Source organism: Crocodylus siamensis, chromosome 7, assembly GCF_052110815.1.
Source record: "Crocodylus siamensis isolate JL-2025a chromosome 7, ASM5211081v1, whole genome shotgun sequence".
In the NCBI taxonomy this organism is placed as follows: domain Eukaryota; kingdom Metazoa; phylum Chordata; order Crocodylia; family Crocodylidae; genus Crocodylus; species Crocodylus siamensis.
The window spans coordinates 17,508,507-17,528,690 of record NC_143401.1 but is presented as its reverse complement, the minus strand read 5'-3'; the positions used below and the strand labels follow the sequence as shown (position 1 = coordinate 17,528,690).

At 45.8% G+C, this 20,184-nt stretch overlaps 1 protein-coding gene across 2 annotated transcripts in view; it reads left to right on the top strand.

Moving 5' to 3' along the window:
* The window catches only part of PIK3AP1 (phosphoinositide-3-kinase adaptor protein 1), an 82,127-nt gene that overhangs the window by 56,080 nt on the left and 5,863 nt on the right, over positions 1-20,184 (top strand). Inside the window, exons 9-15 of one of the 2 annotated variants that reach the window (XM_090057789.1) lie at positions 1,600-1,695; positions 6,717-6,899; positions 7,749-7,811; positions 11,976-12,181; positions 13,951-14,023; positions 16,715-16,870; positions 19,497-19,567. In XM_090057789.1, coding sequence (XP_089913915.1) covers positions 1,600-1,695; positions 6,717-6,899; positions 7,749-7,811; positions 11,976-12,181; positions 13,951-14,023; positions 16,715-16,870; positions 19,497-19,567 — 848 coding nt within the window. The remainder of the gene's footprint in view (positions 1-1,599; positions 1,696-6,716; positions 6,900-7,748; positions 7,812-11,975; positions 12,182-13,950; positions 14,024-16,714; positions 16,871-19,496; positions 19,568-20,184) is intronic. The other variant, XM_090057790.1, reaches the window with a different exon arrangement.

Here is a 20,184-nt window from a genome sequence, read left to right as displayed (position 1 = left end):
GGTTTTATGCTCACTCATGTGCCATCCTCTTGTGACAATGGGTATGTAGAACAATGCTCAAAGATGCTTTCCCACCCTCTTACAAGGTTATTGGTCTTCTATTTTTTGAGCATAGAGAGGTAGTTAGCTGTATTAACCTGAAATCAGGCAAAAGGCAGGGTAGACTTTCACCTTCTATAAATAAATAAGCTTTGCCTGTCTGGTGTTGGCAGACGTTATTACACTTACATTTGACTGTCTGCTTTCATGCAAGTTTCCAACATAATTCTCAGTGAGATATGACACTTGGGTTTGCCTACTGTTGATTTTGTTCTTTCATAGCAAAATTTAACATGGCTTTGGATTGAAAAAAGAAAAAACCGGACCCCATACCAAAAACATGCTATAGTCATGCCATTAGTCATGTTTTAAAACTAAATAGGGTTGGTTAACAATTGATTAATGTCCCTTAAAGCATACCTGATGTCTACACTGGCTATAATTACTAATAATGATATAAAACAATGACCACTAGATACATAATTTTTCTTTGCTTGAAGTAGATAAATGTTTTTTTGGCTATTTAGATTGGCTTTGCTCAGAAAAGTAGCAGGTACGTGATGTAAAGCTTTGACTTCATGGCTTCCTGTTCCTGTAATGGTGTATTAGTTCTACAGAACATGGACAAAGAGGAACATGGTACTATCTATCTTTTTCTATTCAGAAAATAAAATGAACTTTGTATTCCCTCCACTCCCCTAATTCCTTCTACTTCTGAATCCGAAAACCAGCAGGTTGGTTAGACTGTGGCTCATTTTAGCACAGATATTAGCATGGCTCATTCATATAGGTTGCAAATACCATTTTATTAACATTATTGATTATTTGGGTGCAAAATGAAAACTTACTGTACAAACAGGCGCTCTACTGCTGATAGCTCCGTCTTGGGCTTTGTGGGTTTTAAACTGGCTGAGAGCGAGCAGTCTAGCCACAACAGCACTGAGCTCACTGAGTGCTTCAAAACTTGCTTGAGAAATTGAGTAACTATTTAGGTGATTAATCTTCATCTGCTCAGGTACGTCTGTGTGGGTTGCAGTCACTTCATTGACTGTTGTAGACAGACTCTTACACACAGTAACTACCGGTAATTCTCAACATGCATTTGGTGCCCTCACTAAATGATGTTAATCATGTGTGCTGTTATGTCTTCCTGAGCTGTGCATTGGAAGCATCTGGAAACTGGAAGAATGAAATCTTCCACTGTGGCTTATCGTTTTTGATTACATGAAATCTAAATTGTCAGAACAGAAGCTTCTTCAAAAATGAGACTTGTCATAATGAAAGCACTTGTATTAAGCTGGCTACAATGAAGTATATTCCTTTTTTTTTTGGTGTAGGTATATAATTCTCATTGGTCTCAATGGAATTTAGCACACAAACAATGGTAGGGCTGTAAATTGTCCATCTTTCTTTTTGTTTCTTACCATGAAGTCAAGTAGCTGGTGGGTGGTCTTGGGGACAGTATTTTAGAAATGTCATCAGCTGATTGTATTGGGTTTCTACATGGAAAACACTGTTTGAAGACAGTCATCCAATTACTGTTCACAATTGCTCTTCTAGATGTTGAGATGCTCCAATCAAAATCAGACACCCCGATCACTAGAGATGAGATTTCTATGAGAACCAAAGACTCTATGCTGCGCAAATTTTTAGAAGGTGAGAACTGTAGGCTTGCAAGTGCATGTGAGGGGTGGTGGGGGTTGCTCTGACTGAGGAGGAGCCTTTTCGTTACTATTAAACCATTCAGATGAGAGCAACTTGAAATATCTTCCTGATGTGGAAAGCTAGAAGCAGACTGGTACAACTTAAAATGGTAACAATGTCTGGTAAAATGGTCGAGGTATCAGACCTGCTTGGGACACAGTACAGTCCATTGAGAACTGGGAATTTCTGCTGGTGGTGTTGTATTATTGAATAGTTATGCCAGTGCAGATTGAAGAGACATGGCCTTTATCTCTCTAATTCACTATGTAACTTCCTACATTGGTCAAATGCCCCTCTCCTGGGCAAGGCCAACCTAATGCCAGACTGCTTTGGAGAGAAGAGGAGCCAAATGCTGATTTTTCAGAAATGAAAGCTGTCCTTTAAATCTCCTCTCATCTGTTGTACCAACCCAAAGTGCTCATGGAGGAAGACCTATTTAATATATGGGGGGAGGGTTGCTTGTTGGGGTCAGTGACTTGCAGTATGCTGCAGTCACTTTCAAGCTTTTTTGCCATAACCATGAAGGCTAGAAACTTCCCTTTATTGCATTTCAGAACAGAGGCTTTCAATTGCCCAACTTCAGGATTCTTAACTAACACTAAATAAGGTAATATTTGTGCTAAAATGGCAAGTTGGCCATTCAGCCTCTAAAACAGCTTATCCACTTGTGCTGAGTTCTGAATGTCCAGTATCTTCCCTTGTGTAAAACATGACTCTGACTCCAAGTGGATTGTTGATTAAATTAGTGGAGTGTCAGATTCATCTTTGTAAAGGGGAGGCTGGCTTGGACTTTTTGTATGGAGAGCCACAGCATCTCTCTGCAAAATGGGACTCCAGGGGTGTTTTTCTAAGAAAACATCCTCCACTGAAAGAGGAGGAATAAAACTACATGAGATTTGGAACTATCTTAATCTGTGCAGGTACATTCATTTGTGGTCTGCATCTGTTAACTGAATTTCATGTCAGCTACTATGTGTTGTGACTGTTCTCTACCACTGGTCTCCAGTTGTGATGGGCAAGGGAACTTTTCTAGACAACATGTCCCTGGTTAGGTTGGCATTAGGGAAAGAATTGTGAAGGCATTGTATTTGCCAGATTTGTTCCCTGAACAATACCTGGTATCTGAGACCAGATCTGTGCAAATAAAACTTTTGCTGTGGCAGCAGTGGACCCATTTCATACTGGCAAAATGCTTTTTCCTTTGCCATTTGTAGCTTATTTTCCTTGTTGAGCCTGTTATACATTAAACACAAAACTGTGCTAGGAAGCTTTTGTTAACAAAGCAGTGCTCACCAGACTCTGAAGCAGTGATTCTCAACCAGAGTATTGTGGCACCCTGGGGTGTCTTGAGATCTTTTTAAGGATGCTGTACCATGCTAGGCAATGTTAGCAGTGTTGGGTGTGCAAACATGACCCACAAGATAAAACCCAGCGATTTCAAATAGGAATTCATAATATTAAAAACATTGTGAGCTAGTGTCTTTCTGAGTTCTTTTCAACAGAAGAATTGCTCTAGTATTTTTCTGTGGTCAAAAAGTGAGAGAAAACTAAGAGCTGGTGATTTCTAAAGGTGTCCCAAGTCTAAAAGAGTTGGGAACCACTGCTCTGAAATGTGTGCCCACCCTGGGTATTGTTCTGGGAAATCCTATTGCCTGCTGCCACCTGCCGCCACCTGCCTGTGCTGCTGTGAGCCTGCAGGGTGGAACATGGGTCTAATAGAAGAATTGGCCATTAAGTAAAGCCAAGAAAATGACACTAAGATGTCTTGGCCAGGAACTTAATGTGGCACTTGGGGCACTTGTACACATGATACTATTAACATGTACGTGATGAAAATGTCACTGTGTAGCTTAATGGTGTCATGGTGTACACATGCAAGACTTTGGGGGGTTTTAAATGATTTTGCATTGTTTCAAACTAAACTACATCCAGATGTAGTTTAGTTTGCAGTTTTGCAAATTGCAGCGATGCAGCTGTCAGCTCACCCCTTAGCTGTGGGAGAGGCAGGCAGGCTCCGTGGGGAAAAAAAGGATCTTTTTTTTTTCTGATGGAGCCTGCTTGCCTCTCCCATGGCTGGGGGCAAGCTGCTGGAGGGCCAAGTGGCTCCGGAGCTGCAGGGGCCTTCCCTCCACAGTGGCAGTGCCCCCTGGGGCTACCTGGGCAGGTTGCTAGCAGACCTCTTTGTTAAACCCAGGATAGGGTTGGGGAAGAGTTGGATTAAGCTGGGTGCTGCCTGCAAGCTGGGGCAGCACCTGGCCCACTAGCAGCCCACCCAGGCAGCCCCACAGGGCACCACCACTGTGGAGGGAAGGACTGGAGTCCCCCCAGCTTAGGGGCCACTCAGCCTGCTGGTATCTCAGCCCCGTGGCAGCAAGACGCAGGCAGTTCTGTTGGAAAAAAGGATTGGGCCCCTTGCTGCTTCTCCCTTCAGCAGATGCCTGCTAAAAGCAGAAGCAGTAAGAGGCCTGATCCTTTTTTTTTTTTTTGGCAGAGCCTGCATGCAGCTGGGTGGGAGGGGTGAGGGGAGCAACAAATTGCCAGTGGGCTGAGCTGTGGGGTCCCTGGTCCTTCCTTCTGCGGTGGCAGTATTTCCCAGGGCCACCCAAGTAGGCTGCTAGTAGGCTGGGTGGTACCCCACCTCAGAGGCAGCACCCGGTCTGATCCAACTCTTCCCTGCCCCCAAGCTGGGGCACCACCTGGCCTGTTAGCAGCCCAGGGGGTGCTGGGTGGCCCTGGGGGGTGCCACTGTCATGGAGGGAGGAACCGGGGCCCCCTGCAGCTCAGGGGCCCCTCAGCCTGCTGGCAGCTTGCCCCCTGGCAGTGGGCAGGCTCTGCCCAAAAAAAAAAGAAAGAAAAAGCCTCAGGCCCCTCATTGTAATGTGACAGAAAAATTGAAACAGTTTAATCCTTAGGGTTACTCTATGCCCCACTATTTCAATTTAGGGGGTGTAGAATAAAACCTTGGGTATTAAACCCCTGTCACATATACAAGAGCCCTTGGATTTCATACTAATGTGATGGAAGAGAAAAAAATCCAATTGGGAGACCTAATCTGCACTCGTCTTAGACACCCAACCAACATCTGATTTCCAGCTGTACTGCCCTGCTGGCTCCCAAGCCTGATCTGATCTCTCTTCCAAAGCTGGTGCTTTTGCATTTTCAGACTACACTCAGTCCCCAGCTCCCCACTTACCCTCAGACATGATCAGAGTCCCCATCCAACACTTCCCTGACTCTTCAGATTCCTGCAAGATCCTGTTTCAGTTCCCTGTGAGGGAAGAATGGGACTGAAACTGTGGCTTTTAATTTCCTACTCTGTGTGGCCCCTGCTAGTGCTGTCACTCTGTGCTGGTGGCATAACAAGCTGAATGGGCATCTGGGGCAAACCCTGCAGGTGGGGAAGTGGCGGGGACACAGTTCTGGGGAGGTGAGCATGGGGCAGGCGAGGCCCGTGGATTCTGAGGAGGGGGAGGAATGTGGTTTGAGGGCAGGGATGTGAGGGGGCAGGAACTGTTAAACAACTGCGGCTGTCATGCATGTTCTGCCTGGCCCAGCTGTTGCTCTTAAAGCAACAGCAGCCAGGAACTATTTCAGAGTTCCCAGCATGGAAGTGCTGCCAGGACACGGACTCTGTAGAGGTTGGGAACAATTCCAGTGTCCTCCTAATTTGGCTACTGGGGAGGGTGCTCCTCTTGCCCACTCCTAGTTATGCTGCTGCTCTGTGGATGCCATTGTCCCTGCCTTACAGATTTGCATGCATCACTGAAGGGAGGAATGCTTCAGTGTTTAAAGCATGTGCTTAGGACTTGGGAAACCCTGATTCAGTTCCCTGCCATTCAGTAAACTGTGGGTAGCCTTGGGCAAATCACTTAGCTAGCCTGCCTCAGTCACAGGAGTATTGTGAGGATGGAGGCACTAGGGACTGCAAAACACTCTGTTGCTATGCTAATAGGGGCCAAATTCATATTAAAGCATGGCCTTTTATATTAAGTTCCAAGGGGAGTTGGTTCAGCTTCTTTGGCAAGATATCAGCATTCCAGTTCATTAATATAAAGACAGGAACAGGTTCCATTTTCAGTGTTTCCTTTGTCTCTTCTGCTCTTTTCCTGTGGCATACTTTAAGTTCCTTATCAGGCTCATCATAGCTGTCATGTGCAAGAAGCTAGCATATAGGTTCTTGGGGGTCTTTTGGGGTAAATTGTAGCCTACACTTGCAAGACAGGGTGGGTGGAGGCATGGCAGGCAGTGGCGGCACTGAGAGGGGAGACTACAGGGGAGCTATGGTGAATTTTGGTATGCTGCTGCCCCCTTCCATAGCCCCCTCTCCAAATGCTGCCAGTGCCTTGCCTCACCTGCCCTGAGCACAGCCCACCCTTGCCCTGCACACAAATCTGGGGGGTACATGCCCATATGCCTCCCCTGGGGTGCACTCAGTGGCTGGGAGCTGCCCCTCTCCACACTCCCGAATAGGGTGGCCATCATAGAGGACAGTCCGGGTGTCCTCTGTCATCTATTGATATGAAACTGGACACCTTTTATGTTCTCTATTTTTCTCTTCAAGAGAAAAGTAGAGGACATAAAGGCATTGGGTTTCGTATCAATAGAGGACAGAGTAGTAGAAAACTGGAATGTCGCTTTACAATGGTCACTCTATCCCTGGATGAGCCATTTGTGGCTCTGTCCCACAGCCTGCTCAGCCCTGGCTGGGCAGTACCTCTTCCTTCCTCTACCCCAGCCCCACTCCCTCCCTCACTGTGGTGGCCTTGATCTGCCCCCCCCATACCCCTTCCCTCTCCCACACTGCTTTCTCCCCCACAGACTTACTGGCTGGATGTTGATCTCCAAGCTGCCGGGCTGCACGTTGGCAATTGTATTGGTATTGGCTGATATGGCTGGTTAATAATTGGTCATCAGTATTGGCCAAAACAATCTTTATCCCTGCACCCCTAGCACTGACTCTTGTTGCCTTTCAGGCAGTAGCGTAGATATGCCAGATTCAGAAGAAGATTCTTTCCTGCAGTGCAGTGGGGAAGATCTTTACTACACTATAGCACAGGATGACTTTCCTCCAGAGGTGGCTAGCAGGCCCCCAGTTCCTGTTCCAAGGCCGGATGCCAGCTCCCCACCACCAGACAAAGAGCTGTACATTTCCAAAGGTGAGTCCTGTACCAGAACAACTTGTAGTCAAAGCTACAGAACATAGGTTCAGGGTGCGTGTAAGGTAGATGGGGAATAGAGATGTACTCCAGATGCCAAATGCTGATCAGAATCCACATCTGGCTTCCCAAATCCCCAGAGTTTGGATTTTTCAATTCTGGGGTCCTGGTTCAACTTGCAAGAGGTAACACCCCATTTTGGAATCCAGTTCGTGATCTGAGTTTCACTCTTTTGCCTACGCTAGGTATATCCCAGAGTTGCAAGGCAGCTATTAGGCCAGTGGGAAAACTGAGACATAGAAACTGTGGCAGTGTGATATAGAATGGAAAGAGCTGTGGAGATAACTTGGGAGTCCTGACTCCAAGCTGCTACTCTAAATCACACTCACTTCCATCAGAATTATTAAATACCTGTGGAACCACAAGATAAAATATAGAAAAGCCATCCTTATTGGCTGTTGTTTTTCATATGATCTGGTAGATTTCAATTACATGGAATTGTCAGGTCAAATATTTTAAAAGCAGATTTGGAAATCCTGGACATAATATTTCAAGTACATTCTAGAAATATTATAGTAAAGCAATGGAAAGTCACTTAGGGTGACCCCCAACAGCAGAGTGACACTAAAACACATGTTGAAAAACATGCAGACGTTGGTTAGGGCTGGATGGGTTGAATCAACTGATGTTCCAGGGAAGGAAGTTCTCATACTGTCCCTGTCCCATTTTCTTTCACAATCGTCAGTGGGGTTGCATGGGTTGTAAGGTAGTGCAGAATTAGCTTCATTTTTCATTCTTTCTCTCCTGCCTGATATGCAATCTGGTATCTAAAGAATATGTGTCTTACAGTTTTTGCACAAAAAGCCCGAAGACCTGAGAATCTTTATATCTCTTCAGAGAGGGTTAAGAAAGGTAAGTCTGGTGTCTGCACCTTGAAAAAGTGACTGACTTAGATTCATGTGTGAAAGTATACACTGATTTACTTCCATTGCTGGAGTGGACATAGCCACCTGCAACCTCTCAGCTAAGTGCATTGTTGAGGCACAAATGTGTGTCTAATTTAAACTTAATTCATAAGAAACACCCCTAACATATTTTAGATTCCACCAGCACTTGGATGACCCTTTACCTTTAAGTCTTTGAGCTGTTTTCAAAGAGTATCTGGAAAGATTCTAGTTCTGTGGCTGGGGGTGGGAAAAGATTTTTGATTCATGGATTTTGGGAGGTGGGTGACTTACTATAGGGGTGACAGGCTTGCTCCTGTGTGTTGATTATAAGTCTTCAAGACTATCTGTAACTGGGGATGCATACCAGAGTCTGATGATGACATGCTTCTGCTTTCTGGGCTATGCATCACCTCTTCATTTTGCTTTGTTTAGCTTTATGTGATCTAAAGCATTTGTAAGGAAGTACCTAAAAACCAACCCCATTGATTTCTTGGTAGCTAACAATCAGCTAAATTAGTTGCAAAGCACTGTTAGGCCAGGAAATGTCAGCCATAGGTCACTGCTACTGGTATGAAAAGTATAAAAAGAAAATAAAACAGCTTCCTGTATTGAAAAAAGAAGTAGATGTGCAGTCAGGGACAGGATATTCTATATATATATATAGCTGGTTTATCTTTCTATCAGTCAAACTTAAACTTATACAGAAAGCAAGACTTCTGTGTTTTTTCTGTTAGGTTTATAATGCTCATTCTAGTATGCTGTTAGGGCATTGTACCCAAAACCTTATGTAACCCTTGTGGTAGGCACTGTTTGGCAGCAACAAGGGCCAAGTTCAAATTTCTGGGTACTCAGTTTTCACTGTGGCTCAAGCCCCCACCCAGAAAACTAGTGTCTCTGAATTTGGCTGGGGTCTTCCCCATAAACCAAACCTCCTCCTGGCAAGTAATCTAAACACAAAAGGACAGAATTATTACAGAAAACAAAGCTAAAAAAGAATAAAGGAAACATCAAATGCAGTTCAAACAAAGGTATAGTCTCTAGTTTGCACCTCTTTTGGGGAGACTCCACCCATGCCCAGGCAGTCTGAGGCATGGCAGCTTACCCAAAAGGTTAGTTCTGGGGGCCTGCACCACTATATCAGCTACTCAGTAACAGATTGGATGTGAGGCCTACACTGGAGAGTCTTATGAGCTGCTCCTTGGGGTTTGCTGCACCTTGGGGAGCTGCTAACGAGCGTAGGTCCTTCTGTGATGCAAGTGGCCCCTCATTGCTCCCTGGGAAGCTGCAGGGCACTGATCTCCACTTCCACACGATGGCTTTGATAGGGTTCTTGCGGCTTCAGTCAGCATACTGCAACCCCCAAAATTCCTAGTCCCAATCCCACAGCTCTGCTGGGGCAAAATAGCTTCAAAAGAACTCTGCAAGTGTATCAGCACTGTGGCTTGGACGTACAACTGGTCTCAGCTGCACAGGTAGGCTGAGACGAAAGGAGCTGCTAGCATGAAAAATGGACCAGGCTCTAGGGTTGCCAACCCTCCCAGATTGGCCGAGGGTCTACTAGAATCAGCTTCAGTCTCCTGGTGACTATTGAAAGCAATCCAGGAGATTTTAGTAGGATGTTTTAAGAAAATAAATTCAATTAATGACATTGCATCATATTGGGGGAAGAAATCTCCCAGAATAGCTTCAGTCAGAGTTGGCAATCTTACCAGGCTCCAACCCTGACCCAAAACTGCTAGATTCTAATCCTGGCAGGTTGCTCCAGGGATTAATACCCTCATGGTATTATCCCACTCAAACCCCAGGAAAGAAAAGGGGAAACAAGAAAGAAGGAGAGAAGAGGAGTCCCAGACACAGAGACTCTCTCTCTCCCTTCATGTAGGCTCCTGGAACCCTCTCTGTCCCAACCGCAGCTCCAACCAGCTCCCCTTTCTGTGTACCTGGCGTGATATATCACTCTGGCTTTTCCAATCAGGGCTTCCATGCCATTCTCTTAACCAGTTAATTTAAAAGATCACTGCCCATTCTAGCCGATTAGTTTAGGGGTCTGATCTGATCTCCCCTGCTGAGCATGTCTGAAATCAATCTTTCCTTTTCAGTACACAGCAGGGTGGGTGGAGTCCTAAACAAAAACCACAGGTGTCAGGACACCCCAGGGGGCTTTTCTGACTACCTGCCAAGACAGCCTTGCTTCTTTTCAGATCACAAGTAGAGATGAGACAAGATACAGAAAACATGAGTATGTACAGTAAAGCAGATACATATTAAACATGATCGTATTTAAAGTAGAACACACTTTGAAGTACAAAACTGCTTGTACCTTTTGTGTGTCTTATACATATATTTTTAACCCTGTAAGTTCTGAACCATCCACAGGCCTTACTGACCTTAGAATGGGGTCATTAGCAGTAATATGCTGCTCTTACCTCATTGTTTTTCACTCATCGTTCTCATAATACTTCTTCATGAAGAAAAGCAATGGCAGAAGGCAGAAAGAGAAGTACTTTAGCAGGCCTATGGCAGAGCTGGGAAGATACTCCAGACCTGAGTCCCAGCCCAGTGCTTTATTCACTAAAACATTCTTGCCTTTGACCACTGCTTCAATACATACAGTATGTTGAGATGAATGTTGGTTTAGTAGCTTGAACACTGGATATCAATGGCACCTGACACCCACTCTGCTCTGACACTGGGCAAGACAGGTTTTCTCTCAGAACTAGTTTTTCCTGTGACATTTTGAATTTGTTTAAAATAAGCTATTAAGAATGAGAGCACTCATTATTATTACTATGTGCTTGCACACAAGTACCCCAGGTTTTGTCTGGTACCTCTCAATTTTATTGTAACACGAACAGTTGCATACATGGTCATATCTAGGATTCTGAAAAACAGGATGTAGATGGTGTAGCACATTAACTCATAAATTCAGTGAACATTTCTGTCCAGTAAAAAATAAACTAGAAGCTTTATTAATATGTTAGGGGGCTAGCACTATAGTATTTATTTAAGATCAAAGCAAAAACAAATATTGGAATGTGTACTAATTTGCTAATTTGCTAGATTATATATAAAGTTTTAAAAAATGCTAGGCAAAGATTAATCAAAATAGTCAAAAGATATTATATAATTAGTTCTTTAATCATTCCAGTTTAAATGCAGGTCTCTTATTCAGATTTATAAAGCAAAATCTAGCTTTCTTGAGCATCTTGACAGTACCTGTAGTACTTCACTGTCAGTCATTTCTATACCTGAGTTAATATTACCAAATCTGAGTTAAAGCTTTTAGCTAGGGCTGTGAAATAGAAGAGAGGCATTACCATGAACATCTAAGAGATAGAAAAATTGCAGAAGAAAGACCATAGTGTGGACTGTCAAGACCACAGTCATTAACACTGGCGGCATGGAGAAGGATTAGCCAGAATTAGCCAGAAGTCCGTCAGAATTAGGGAGATGACAATAAATAATGAAGTCACTTGACTCCCTCAGTGCTGCCAGAATAGAAATATCACTGCCCCTCCCAGGCAGTTGGTTTTAAAATTTGGGTGGAGCAAGCATCAAAGGACACCCCTGCAACTTCCTGCATCTGCCCCTGGTTGCACATCATAGAATGCATCCAGGATGGGTCACTTGGGTTGCTGGAACCACACACTTTCCTGAGTTGTCTGTTCAGATCATCTACTATACCTGCACACTAACTTAAGCATGTTTTTACCTGTCCTGTGACAAAAGTCCTGGATACCTGGGGGATCTCCACTTGTATAATTAACATTAGAAATGTAAATTGTACCAGCTCTCCTAAGTTAGCTGCTGCTATAGGTGTAACAACAGCACCTTTCTAATAGATGCTGGGGAAACCTGTAAGAGCCTATTTGCAGTGAGCAAATGCCTGACCCAGAATGGTTGCAGACACATGATGTCAACACTGGTATAAACTGTTGTGTTTTACTACTATTTTTGTGGAAGTAACTTTACAATGGAATCAAATGAATTAAGCCAACGTAAGGCTGCTTGTCATGCATCTCCTCCTTGATAATGCTAGTGTAAAACCAGATTCCACAGGCATGTGTTGTGTATCCAGGCCAAAAACTGATTGCAGAAATTCAGTAACATTTTGACTTTCTCGTTTCAGAACCAGCGGTCAGGCTAGTCAGGGACGCATCTCAGTCAAGCATATATGATCCATTTGCTGGGATGAAAACCCCGGGTCAGCGGCAGTTAATTACTTTACAGGAACAAGTCAAGACGGGAATACTCAATGTGGATGAAGCTGTGCTTCATTTCAAGGAGTGGCAACTGAACCAAAAAAAGAGATCAGAATCATTCCGGTTCCAACAGGTACATGCTTTTTTCTACTTGTTAGCTGTTTTCCAGTCCTGATCACTTAGTGGCTTCGCTGCTCAACTTAGCCACTTAGCTACCTTCCTCCAGGTCACCCAACAGCCACTGAGGGCTGTTATTTTGTGACTCATCTCTACCCTGTAAGGTCCTGCCCATCCTGTCTGTGCTGAAGTTTCATGCTTATCAGTAGCCTGATCCATCTCCTGGCACTTTGCAAGCCAGAATGAAAGAAGGCTTTAGCCAGTGTCCAGAGGTGCTTCTTTATGACTGGCAAGATGTTCTAGTAAACTAGTTTTAGGAAAAAGCTTTGATTAGTCAGCCTAATCCCTGTGTGGAGGTCAGTGTCTGAGAGCAGCTCAGTAGTTTGCAGCAGGGGCTGAAACACTAGCAGCCATATTGTAATGCTTCTGTGTTCAAGCCTCATTGGCTTTCCCATGATTAATGCAGCACTAGGTTGTGTTATCATCACTGCCAGTTTAGGCTGTGTCAAACTTGACTATGACATATGAGCTAAGGCTGTGGGTGCTACTGTCATTCGAGCCTCTTTTTGGAAGGGCAGGACTATACTTCTACCCCATTCTCTCCCACAAAAGTCCCCTTGATCCAGAGTACATCATGCTAATTTCTCTTATGTGTTGCTTCACTAAAATCCTGTGAGTGACAGCTAGCACCCTCCATGCAGAGATGAACTGAGATGTTGTTTGGAATCCAGTACACTGCTACATACTAGTATAAAAACAAATCTCCTTCCCACATGTATCCCTTCTCCCCTGGACACATGACAGTGTGCTCTGTTCTGAAATTCTTTTTCATCTACCAGTTGCTGCTGCTCCTTTCCCACCTCTGTAGGTTTTCATCCTGTAAGGCTTTGTCCCCAAGAATGCCGTTCCATAATGTAACGTCTTTATCACCATAAGATGCAAAGATTACCATGCACTGCTGTGGTGTGGCAGTGACACATCAGGTCCAGTTATATCTCTGGACTTCAGGTTCCCACATATTTCAACAGGGAGGGAGTGTCCTTTGTAAACTGGGAGGAATAAACAGCACTCTGTCACTTGTGCCCATAATTGCCTCTCTCTCCAATGAATGTGGCTGGATGGTTACTTCAGATAGGGAGTGGGCAGCACCTCAAATCCTGTTCCTTTGCCAGTATCAGTAATAGAGGGGATACAAATACAGAAATCAAGAGAGACAGGGATAAGTAAAATCTTCTCTAAATGTTTTTTGAAGATTTCTAATGAAAAACATTGGTGGCTTTGCAAAACATTACTTATATATGCAGTAAGTATCTTCAAGTACCTTGGCTCCTGAAATGCAGCGTACACAATGTGTAACCTCCTCAGAGGACTGGATTAAAGCCCACTCACACAGGTTGGCCTAGATGTTATAGGAGGTGTTTGACTTCTAGTGGTATGAGTTGTTTTTTTCTGGTTCTGAGACAGGACCCCTCTCCCAAAAGGAGTATTTCTGGGGGGAAAGAGGACGGACTTCTGGTGGCAAAGGTTAGGGGGTGGGATTTCTGGTCCCAAGATGGTGACCAAGGGGTTGGGCAACTGTCAAGGGGCGGGCTCACCAAAACTTGTTAAGTGGTCCTCCACCCAAAATAGTTGCCCGCCTGTGGCCTAGGGCCAGATTTTGCAGATTGTATGGTTCGTACTGTAACTTGGAAACAGATTTAGCCCAAATGTGTTCTTGGTGCGGTCATAGAATTGTACATGTTCACTTATCTAAATCCCTGAGAAAAACGTTTTGTGATATTCTAGGAAAACCTGAAACGGCTACGAGACAGCATCACCCGGAGGCAAATAGAGAAGCAGAAAGCAGGAAGAAATTCTGGTAACAAATTCTGAGTCATACTTTTCTCTCAGTCAATGAAGCTACTAATTGGGTAGCTTGTACAGTATCTAACCATTAGTGCACGCATTATAATAGACATTGTAGGCTGAAACTTGTCTGCTGGTATTGTATTAACTGCATATTAAATTGTTGTATACACTGTACACCAATTTAGTATACAGACAATAGTCTGTAATATATACACATAAAATACATGCCTGTATAATGTATTGGCAAGTAAAACATGGGGAATCTACTTAACTGCCTATGCCCCAGTTTCCTTTTCTCCAAATGGAGAAGATACGTGGATGCATGGGTGAGGATCCATATTCATAAGCATAAAGTACAATGAAGATCTATGAGTTAAAGGACTGTATCAAAGGGTTGGGCAGCTGGCGTTCTGTAGTGCCAGAGGGTGATGTTTTCAGCTCTGGTTGAGCCAGCAGTCCTGGAAACTGCAAATCGCCTAAGGGTTAAGCTCTACTGCTGCAGCCAGGGAGCACCATGCTGGTCTGTCCACTGCTCTGAGCAGTCAGACTGTGTAGAAGGATCTGCTGCATCCCTGAGGGCCCTGCATGACCGTTGAATTCTGCTGCCCATTTCTTTTTATCCCTGCCAGAGAGTGCTGAGAGGCTGCTACAGTAAACCTTATGGAGCTGCTAGAGGAGTGTTGGGGAGTCAGGGAATAGGAGAGCTAAGGATCGTCTAAGGACTGGCAGCAGTTTGGGAGAGGTAGATCTGTGCTGTTATCAGTCTTTCACACAGACTGTGGTGCAGAGAGATTTCTGTTCCAGAGCTGGTAACCCAGTGGGACCTCTTCAGGGATGTCTGATGTTGACAGGAGCAGCTGAGGAAGCCCTTTCCCATCATTCCTTGGGGATAAGGAGGACTTTGTGCTCTCAGGATGTCCCTGACATCCTGCTCTGCGGTGCGCTGCTGTGTTGTGAAAGCCTCAGGCAGGTGTGAGAGTAGGAGGTTTCCCTCAGGAATCAGATCCTGTTAGGTTGTGCTTAAAATACTCATCCTGGAAAGGGGCAGATTGACATGGAATTTTCTTGAGTCTTTTGAACTGTCTGCAAGTGGCTCCAAGAGAGCTGTAAGTACACATGTGGCTTTGAAATGTTCAGTCCCCTCAGCTGCACACTTGCACGAGGTAGCCTGCTGTGATTTCCCCTCCAGCTGCTCTGTGCACATCTGGTCCCTGGGGCATGACTGAAGGCCTGGGCAACTGGAATGTGTTTAAAGCTGGCTCCTTCCCCTTAACTCTGATTCCCCCATATTGCAGCCAATCTGTTAATCCATTCCAGGCTCTTCTCTTTGGGCTGTCTTAAAAACAATATAGTATCTCCAGGTGCAGCCTCCATGTGCTCTGAATCTCTTGAAAACTTTCTGGCTACACAGTACAAACATAAGGCCATCCTCTTCCATGCTCTTAGTCTGTCCCAGTGTTAGGCAACCCCCTCTTGTGTCATCATCCTTATCCTGAGGACAGGTCAGGCCAAGCAGATCCTTTCTGACAACACAGCTTTTTTCTCTTGGGGAGAGGGGAATGTTGAGATTTGTCTTCTGGACCATTCTGTTTAGTCCTACTGGCCTGAGACTCCTAGATCTGAATCAGTAGTCGTACTCACTCTGCCTGTCTCATAATCTGCCCAACCCTTAAAGTTGCCCTAGTGCTTCTCATGTACCCTGTACTTTACAAGGGGTGCCCTGGGTGGAGCACTGGTCCAGTGCCACTGTTCTACAGGTTGGGGGGAGGCAGAAGGGCTGAAGAGAACAATTCCATGGTTTGTCCAGCACTATGTAGCAAGCCAGTGACAGTCTGAATCACAGCACAAGAATCTTCACTTACTTTGGCTGTTACCATAAGACACATATACAAAGCATGCTGCAGTATGGTGTGGAGATATTTGAGTTAGATCTAAGTTGCAGCAAGCTGTTGAACTGAGAAGCAGAGGACATTGGCCTGGGTGGAGTACTTTGCTACCACAGCTAAACTGCTTCCAGCAGCTAAGCCAGCTTGTTCTGTGCAAACTTGAGTATTTCTGTGTAACACTGCATTGTGCTGTGTAGAGACCCACAGTAATCAGCCTGGAGATGAGAGCTAGAGAACAAAGTGGCTTATTCAGTCCAGTGTGCTTCTGCTGTGCAGGGAGAATAGTGATGCTATTTGCTAGTGTCACCCAAAGGTGGTTGTATTACCCAAAGGTGGGGAACACTTCCTTGGATACCTTAAGGAAGGGACAGATAACCTTCTGACCCAGAATGACCCACCCTAGGTCAGAGGTAGTCTGTACTAGGACCTGACTGCCACCCTTGCTTGTCCCCATGGTGGCATGGTGAGAGTGCCCACAGCTGAAGCCGTAGCTCTGCAGACCAGATCCAGTGGTTCTGTGGGCTGGATTTGGCCTGCAGGCCATAGGTTGCCAACCCCTGCGTTGAATGTTGATGTGAATGATGTCACTTGGAAGTATCACCTTCTTCCTGCAAGTAAGAGCAGAGCTGTTGATCAGCTGCCCTAACCCATTGTAACATTGGTAGAAACTGAGCTGTGAGGGCAAAATTCCTTGCTGGACTCTGAATTCTGATGTGAGGGAGTTCACATTTAATCTTTTGTATGGAAGTATGGTTGTCTACAGCACTTGAGAAAACCCTGACTGTGACTGAACTATGCTTCATTTCCCTGTCTAGACTTGGAAATCACTGAGCCTATTCACCATTTGTATAATTCTCCTGGGAAAGTAGAATGCGGGATTTATGAATATACCCCCAGAAAAAGTGCTTTTCCACCAAAAAAGGAGCTAAAGCGAGGGGACTGGAAAACGGAGAGCACCTCAAGCACGACGAGTAAGTAGGTCCCCTGGTCCACTCATTGGTACAGAACTGAGCTCACTTCCTCTCTTTGGCTCTTGGCTTGGCTGAGAGAACAAATATTGCCCTCCCAAATATTACAACACTGACTCATATGTATCTTGGTGTAATCTACCCACACTGAATAGCTATAGATATTATACCACCCACCAAACACAGATTGGCTGCCTCAGCTGTGTTTTAGAACGTCAAAGATGCCTTCAAAATCTGGGAGACTGCATTTGGTGGTGTGGGTGCTGTCTTGCCCTGACTCCAATACTTGTATGTAATGCTAGGATTGTGAGGAGACCTCCCCATTCCTCATACTGGTTTAAAAATTATAGAGGATTATCAGGTTGTAGATTGGAACCCTACTACTGCAGAGCCATCCAAGTACTGGCACCTGAGTACTGGCAACATAACCATCTTGGAGCTGTCAGATTGGCATAAAACTTGGGATTTCAAATGGGCATAATTTTGGTGTAGCAACTGTGACGGCAGTTTCCTGAGGTGTAAACTGATATTGGAGTCGACACTTTAATTTAAATGCAGCATTGGTGATTCTAATACAGTGGTTTTCAAACTTCCCAAAGTCATGGAAACTTTTCGTATTATTTCTGTTGTGGACCCCCCACACCTATCCTAAAGACTGATGCAGAGCCAGATGACCTGGCCAGGCAATGGTGGCCCATTGCCTCCATCCCACTCCACCATTACTCCTAGTCTCTTAATGGAACCCCTGACGACCTATTGCAGAGCCCAGTGTTCCACAGAAAACAGTTTGAAAACCACTGATTTAATGTGACTGCAAGGTACGGACCTGTGAAGGACCTCCTGGAAGCAAAGTGCAGTTGAATGAGCCTGATCTTGATATCCAAGCTGAGTGAAATGCAAAGACCAAGGATAGGGGATTGCAGAAAGGATGAATACTTAGATTAATCTGTCAAAATGAAGGTGTGGAGAAAGCAACTGTTATAGCTCTTTAAAATTATAACACTGTGCTGCTGATTTGCTCTAACATGGGGGCTGTCAACATGGGGTATGTGTACCCTTGGGGGTACTTGGGAAGGCCCCAGGGGGTATGCAGTGGCAGTGCAGAGAAGCAGAGGTACTGGTAGGTGGAGGGGTGGGGCTGCCACCACGCACCGCTTCCCCGCGCCCAGGTACCCCCGCTTCTCTGTGCCATCCACAGGTGGCAGAAGTGGGGGCTAATGAGGTTCAGCCTGTAGGGCCACAAGGCAGCCTGGATGTGGGCTTCCAGCAGCTGCAGCAGGGGTAGGGAGGGGCATGCATGCAGCGGTGACAGAGGGAGTGGGTCTAGGGAGCTGGGGCTGGGGCAGTCGCTCAGAGCAGGGCACAGGACGGAGCTGTGAGCAGCTTATCTGGGGCTGCGGCTCCTGCTGCTACATGCACCCTGGATCTGCACAGGGCAGGGCAGGCTGCCACTGTAGACTGGGGATGGGGCTGCATCAAGCTCTTCTTGTGGGGGGAAGGGGGGGGGGAGGGTGGACTGCACTGTGGAGGGCAGCTGTGGCACTGGGAGGGGGCTGCAGCCACTGCAAGATTTGTAGTAGCCCACCGACACCCCCCCCCAGCACTGCTGCCACCCACCCAGAGCACAGCACAAACCACCCCCCCCCCCACCAGGAAGAGCCTGGCGCTGTTCTGGCCACAGCCTACAGTGGCAGCCCATCCTGCCCTGCACAGATCTGGGGGCACATGCCCCCCCCATCCCATGTCCTACTGGGATATGTGCAGTGGTGGGAGCCACTACCCCTCCCTGTACCCCCCGAACAAACCATGGCTCTGTCCCATGCCCCTCCCTGACCGTGCAGGACCTGGCAGGCCGGGTGTGGGGTCCCGGAGGCTTCGTCCCCTCCAGCCTGGTGGTTCAGCCAAGGCTGGCCCTGCTCCGGCCCCTGGCTGGGGTCCCCAGGCAGTTTGGGGCCAGTGCCAGGGTGGGGAGGAACCGGGGCTGGGGGCGACAGTTTTCTTGGTGCAGGGCCTGCTGGGAAACAACCCTGGGCATGGGGGAAGGGATGGGTGCAGCAGGCCCTGGCCTTAGCCTAGTCCTGGGCCTGGCTTGGCTTGGCTTCCTCCCTATCCCTGCTGGGTCCCAGGCCTAGGCCCCACACCCTCCACCCCGCGCACCTCCACCTCCACTCCCTTTTTCCTCCTTGCAGCTGGCTGGGCAGTGGGGGGAGGTCCTGATTTCAGCCTCCCACCACCCAGCCAGAAGGGGGTATAGTCCAGAAAGGGTACACTCCTTAAAAAAGGCTGAAAACCCCCACTCTAACTGATCTGCTCTTTTTGTCTGTCTGCACTAACCGAAACCATTGCAACTTTGAATGTGTTTCATTTGATACTCCATATAGAGGTCCTCCAAGTTTTCAGCAGGGCACCAGACAAAATAGTTACATTGCTTCACACGACACAGGCTTGTGAGTGGTAGGTCTCTCCTATACAATTTAAAAATGGTTTAGTGTTGCCTGTTTACAGTCTGACCATTTCAATGGGCATTAAGACATAAAGGGGAAACTGGCATGAATTTTCCATAGGTAACTTCCCTATAAGTGTATGAGATTTAACAACTAACTTGTTTTTTCTCTTCTACTGTCTCCAGGCAGTGCAAGTAACCGATCCAGTACTCGAAGCGTCATGAGTGGCAGTAGTGGAATGGAAGGTGATAGCGAGGTATGCTTTCAGCTCTGTTGTACACTGTCTGTTTGCCTTCAGTGTGCATTTGGTCTGATCTTGTATTGCACTATTTAAAAAAAATTCTACTAACAAAACTTGCAAAATTACAAAGCAGCTTTAGATCTTCATTAAAACAAAGTTACCCACTTCTGCTGTAAAAGGTAGAAGAAACAAACTAATATGAAATGTGATTGCTATGGGCCTCTGTGCAACCTTGTGAACGTAACCCTCTCCACATCTGTTCTTACCCCTCGCTTGGTTCATATCTGTAGTCTAATTTAAAAGCTCTTTGAGGCAGGGATCATTCTTGAGCACCTGTTCCACAAAGCACCTAGCATGCCTCATAGAATAATAGAGCTGGGAAGGACTTCACAGGTCAGAGGCACAATGCTACTTGTAGAACATATATAAATATATTCTCTGTTACATTATAAGTGGATCTTCACATGCTTATTTGTCCAATCCCCAAGTTTCCTTCCAAAGACGGTGATATACCTGTGTGGGGAGTGGAATCTTGAAGGAACATAGGACTGGAAGGGGTCCCCTAGGCTTTTGAGTCCAGTCTCTTGTATTTGCAGACAACCATTAACCAAAGAGCTTGAAAAATCTTCCAT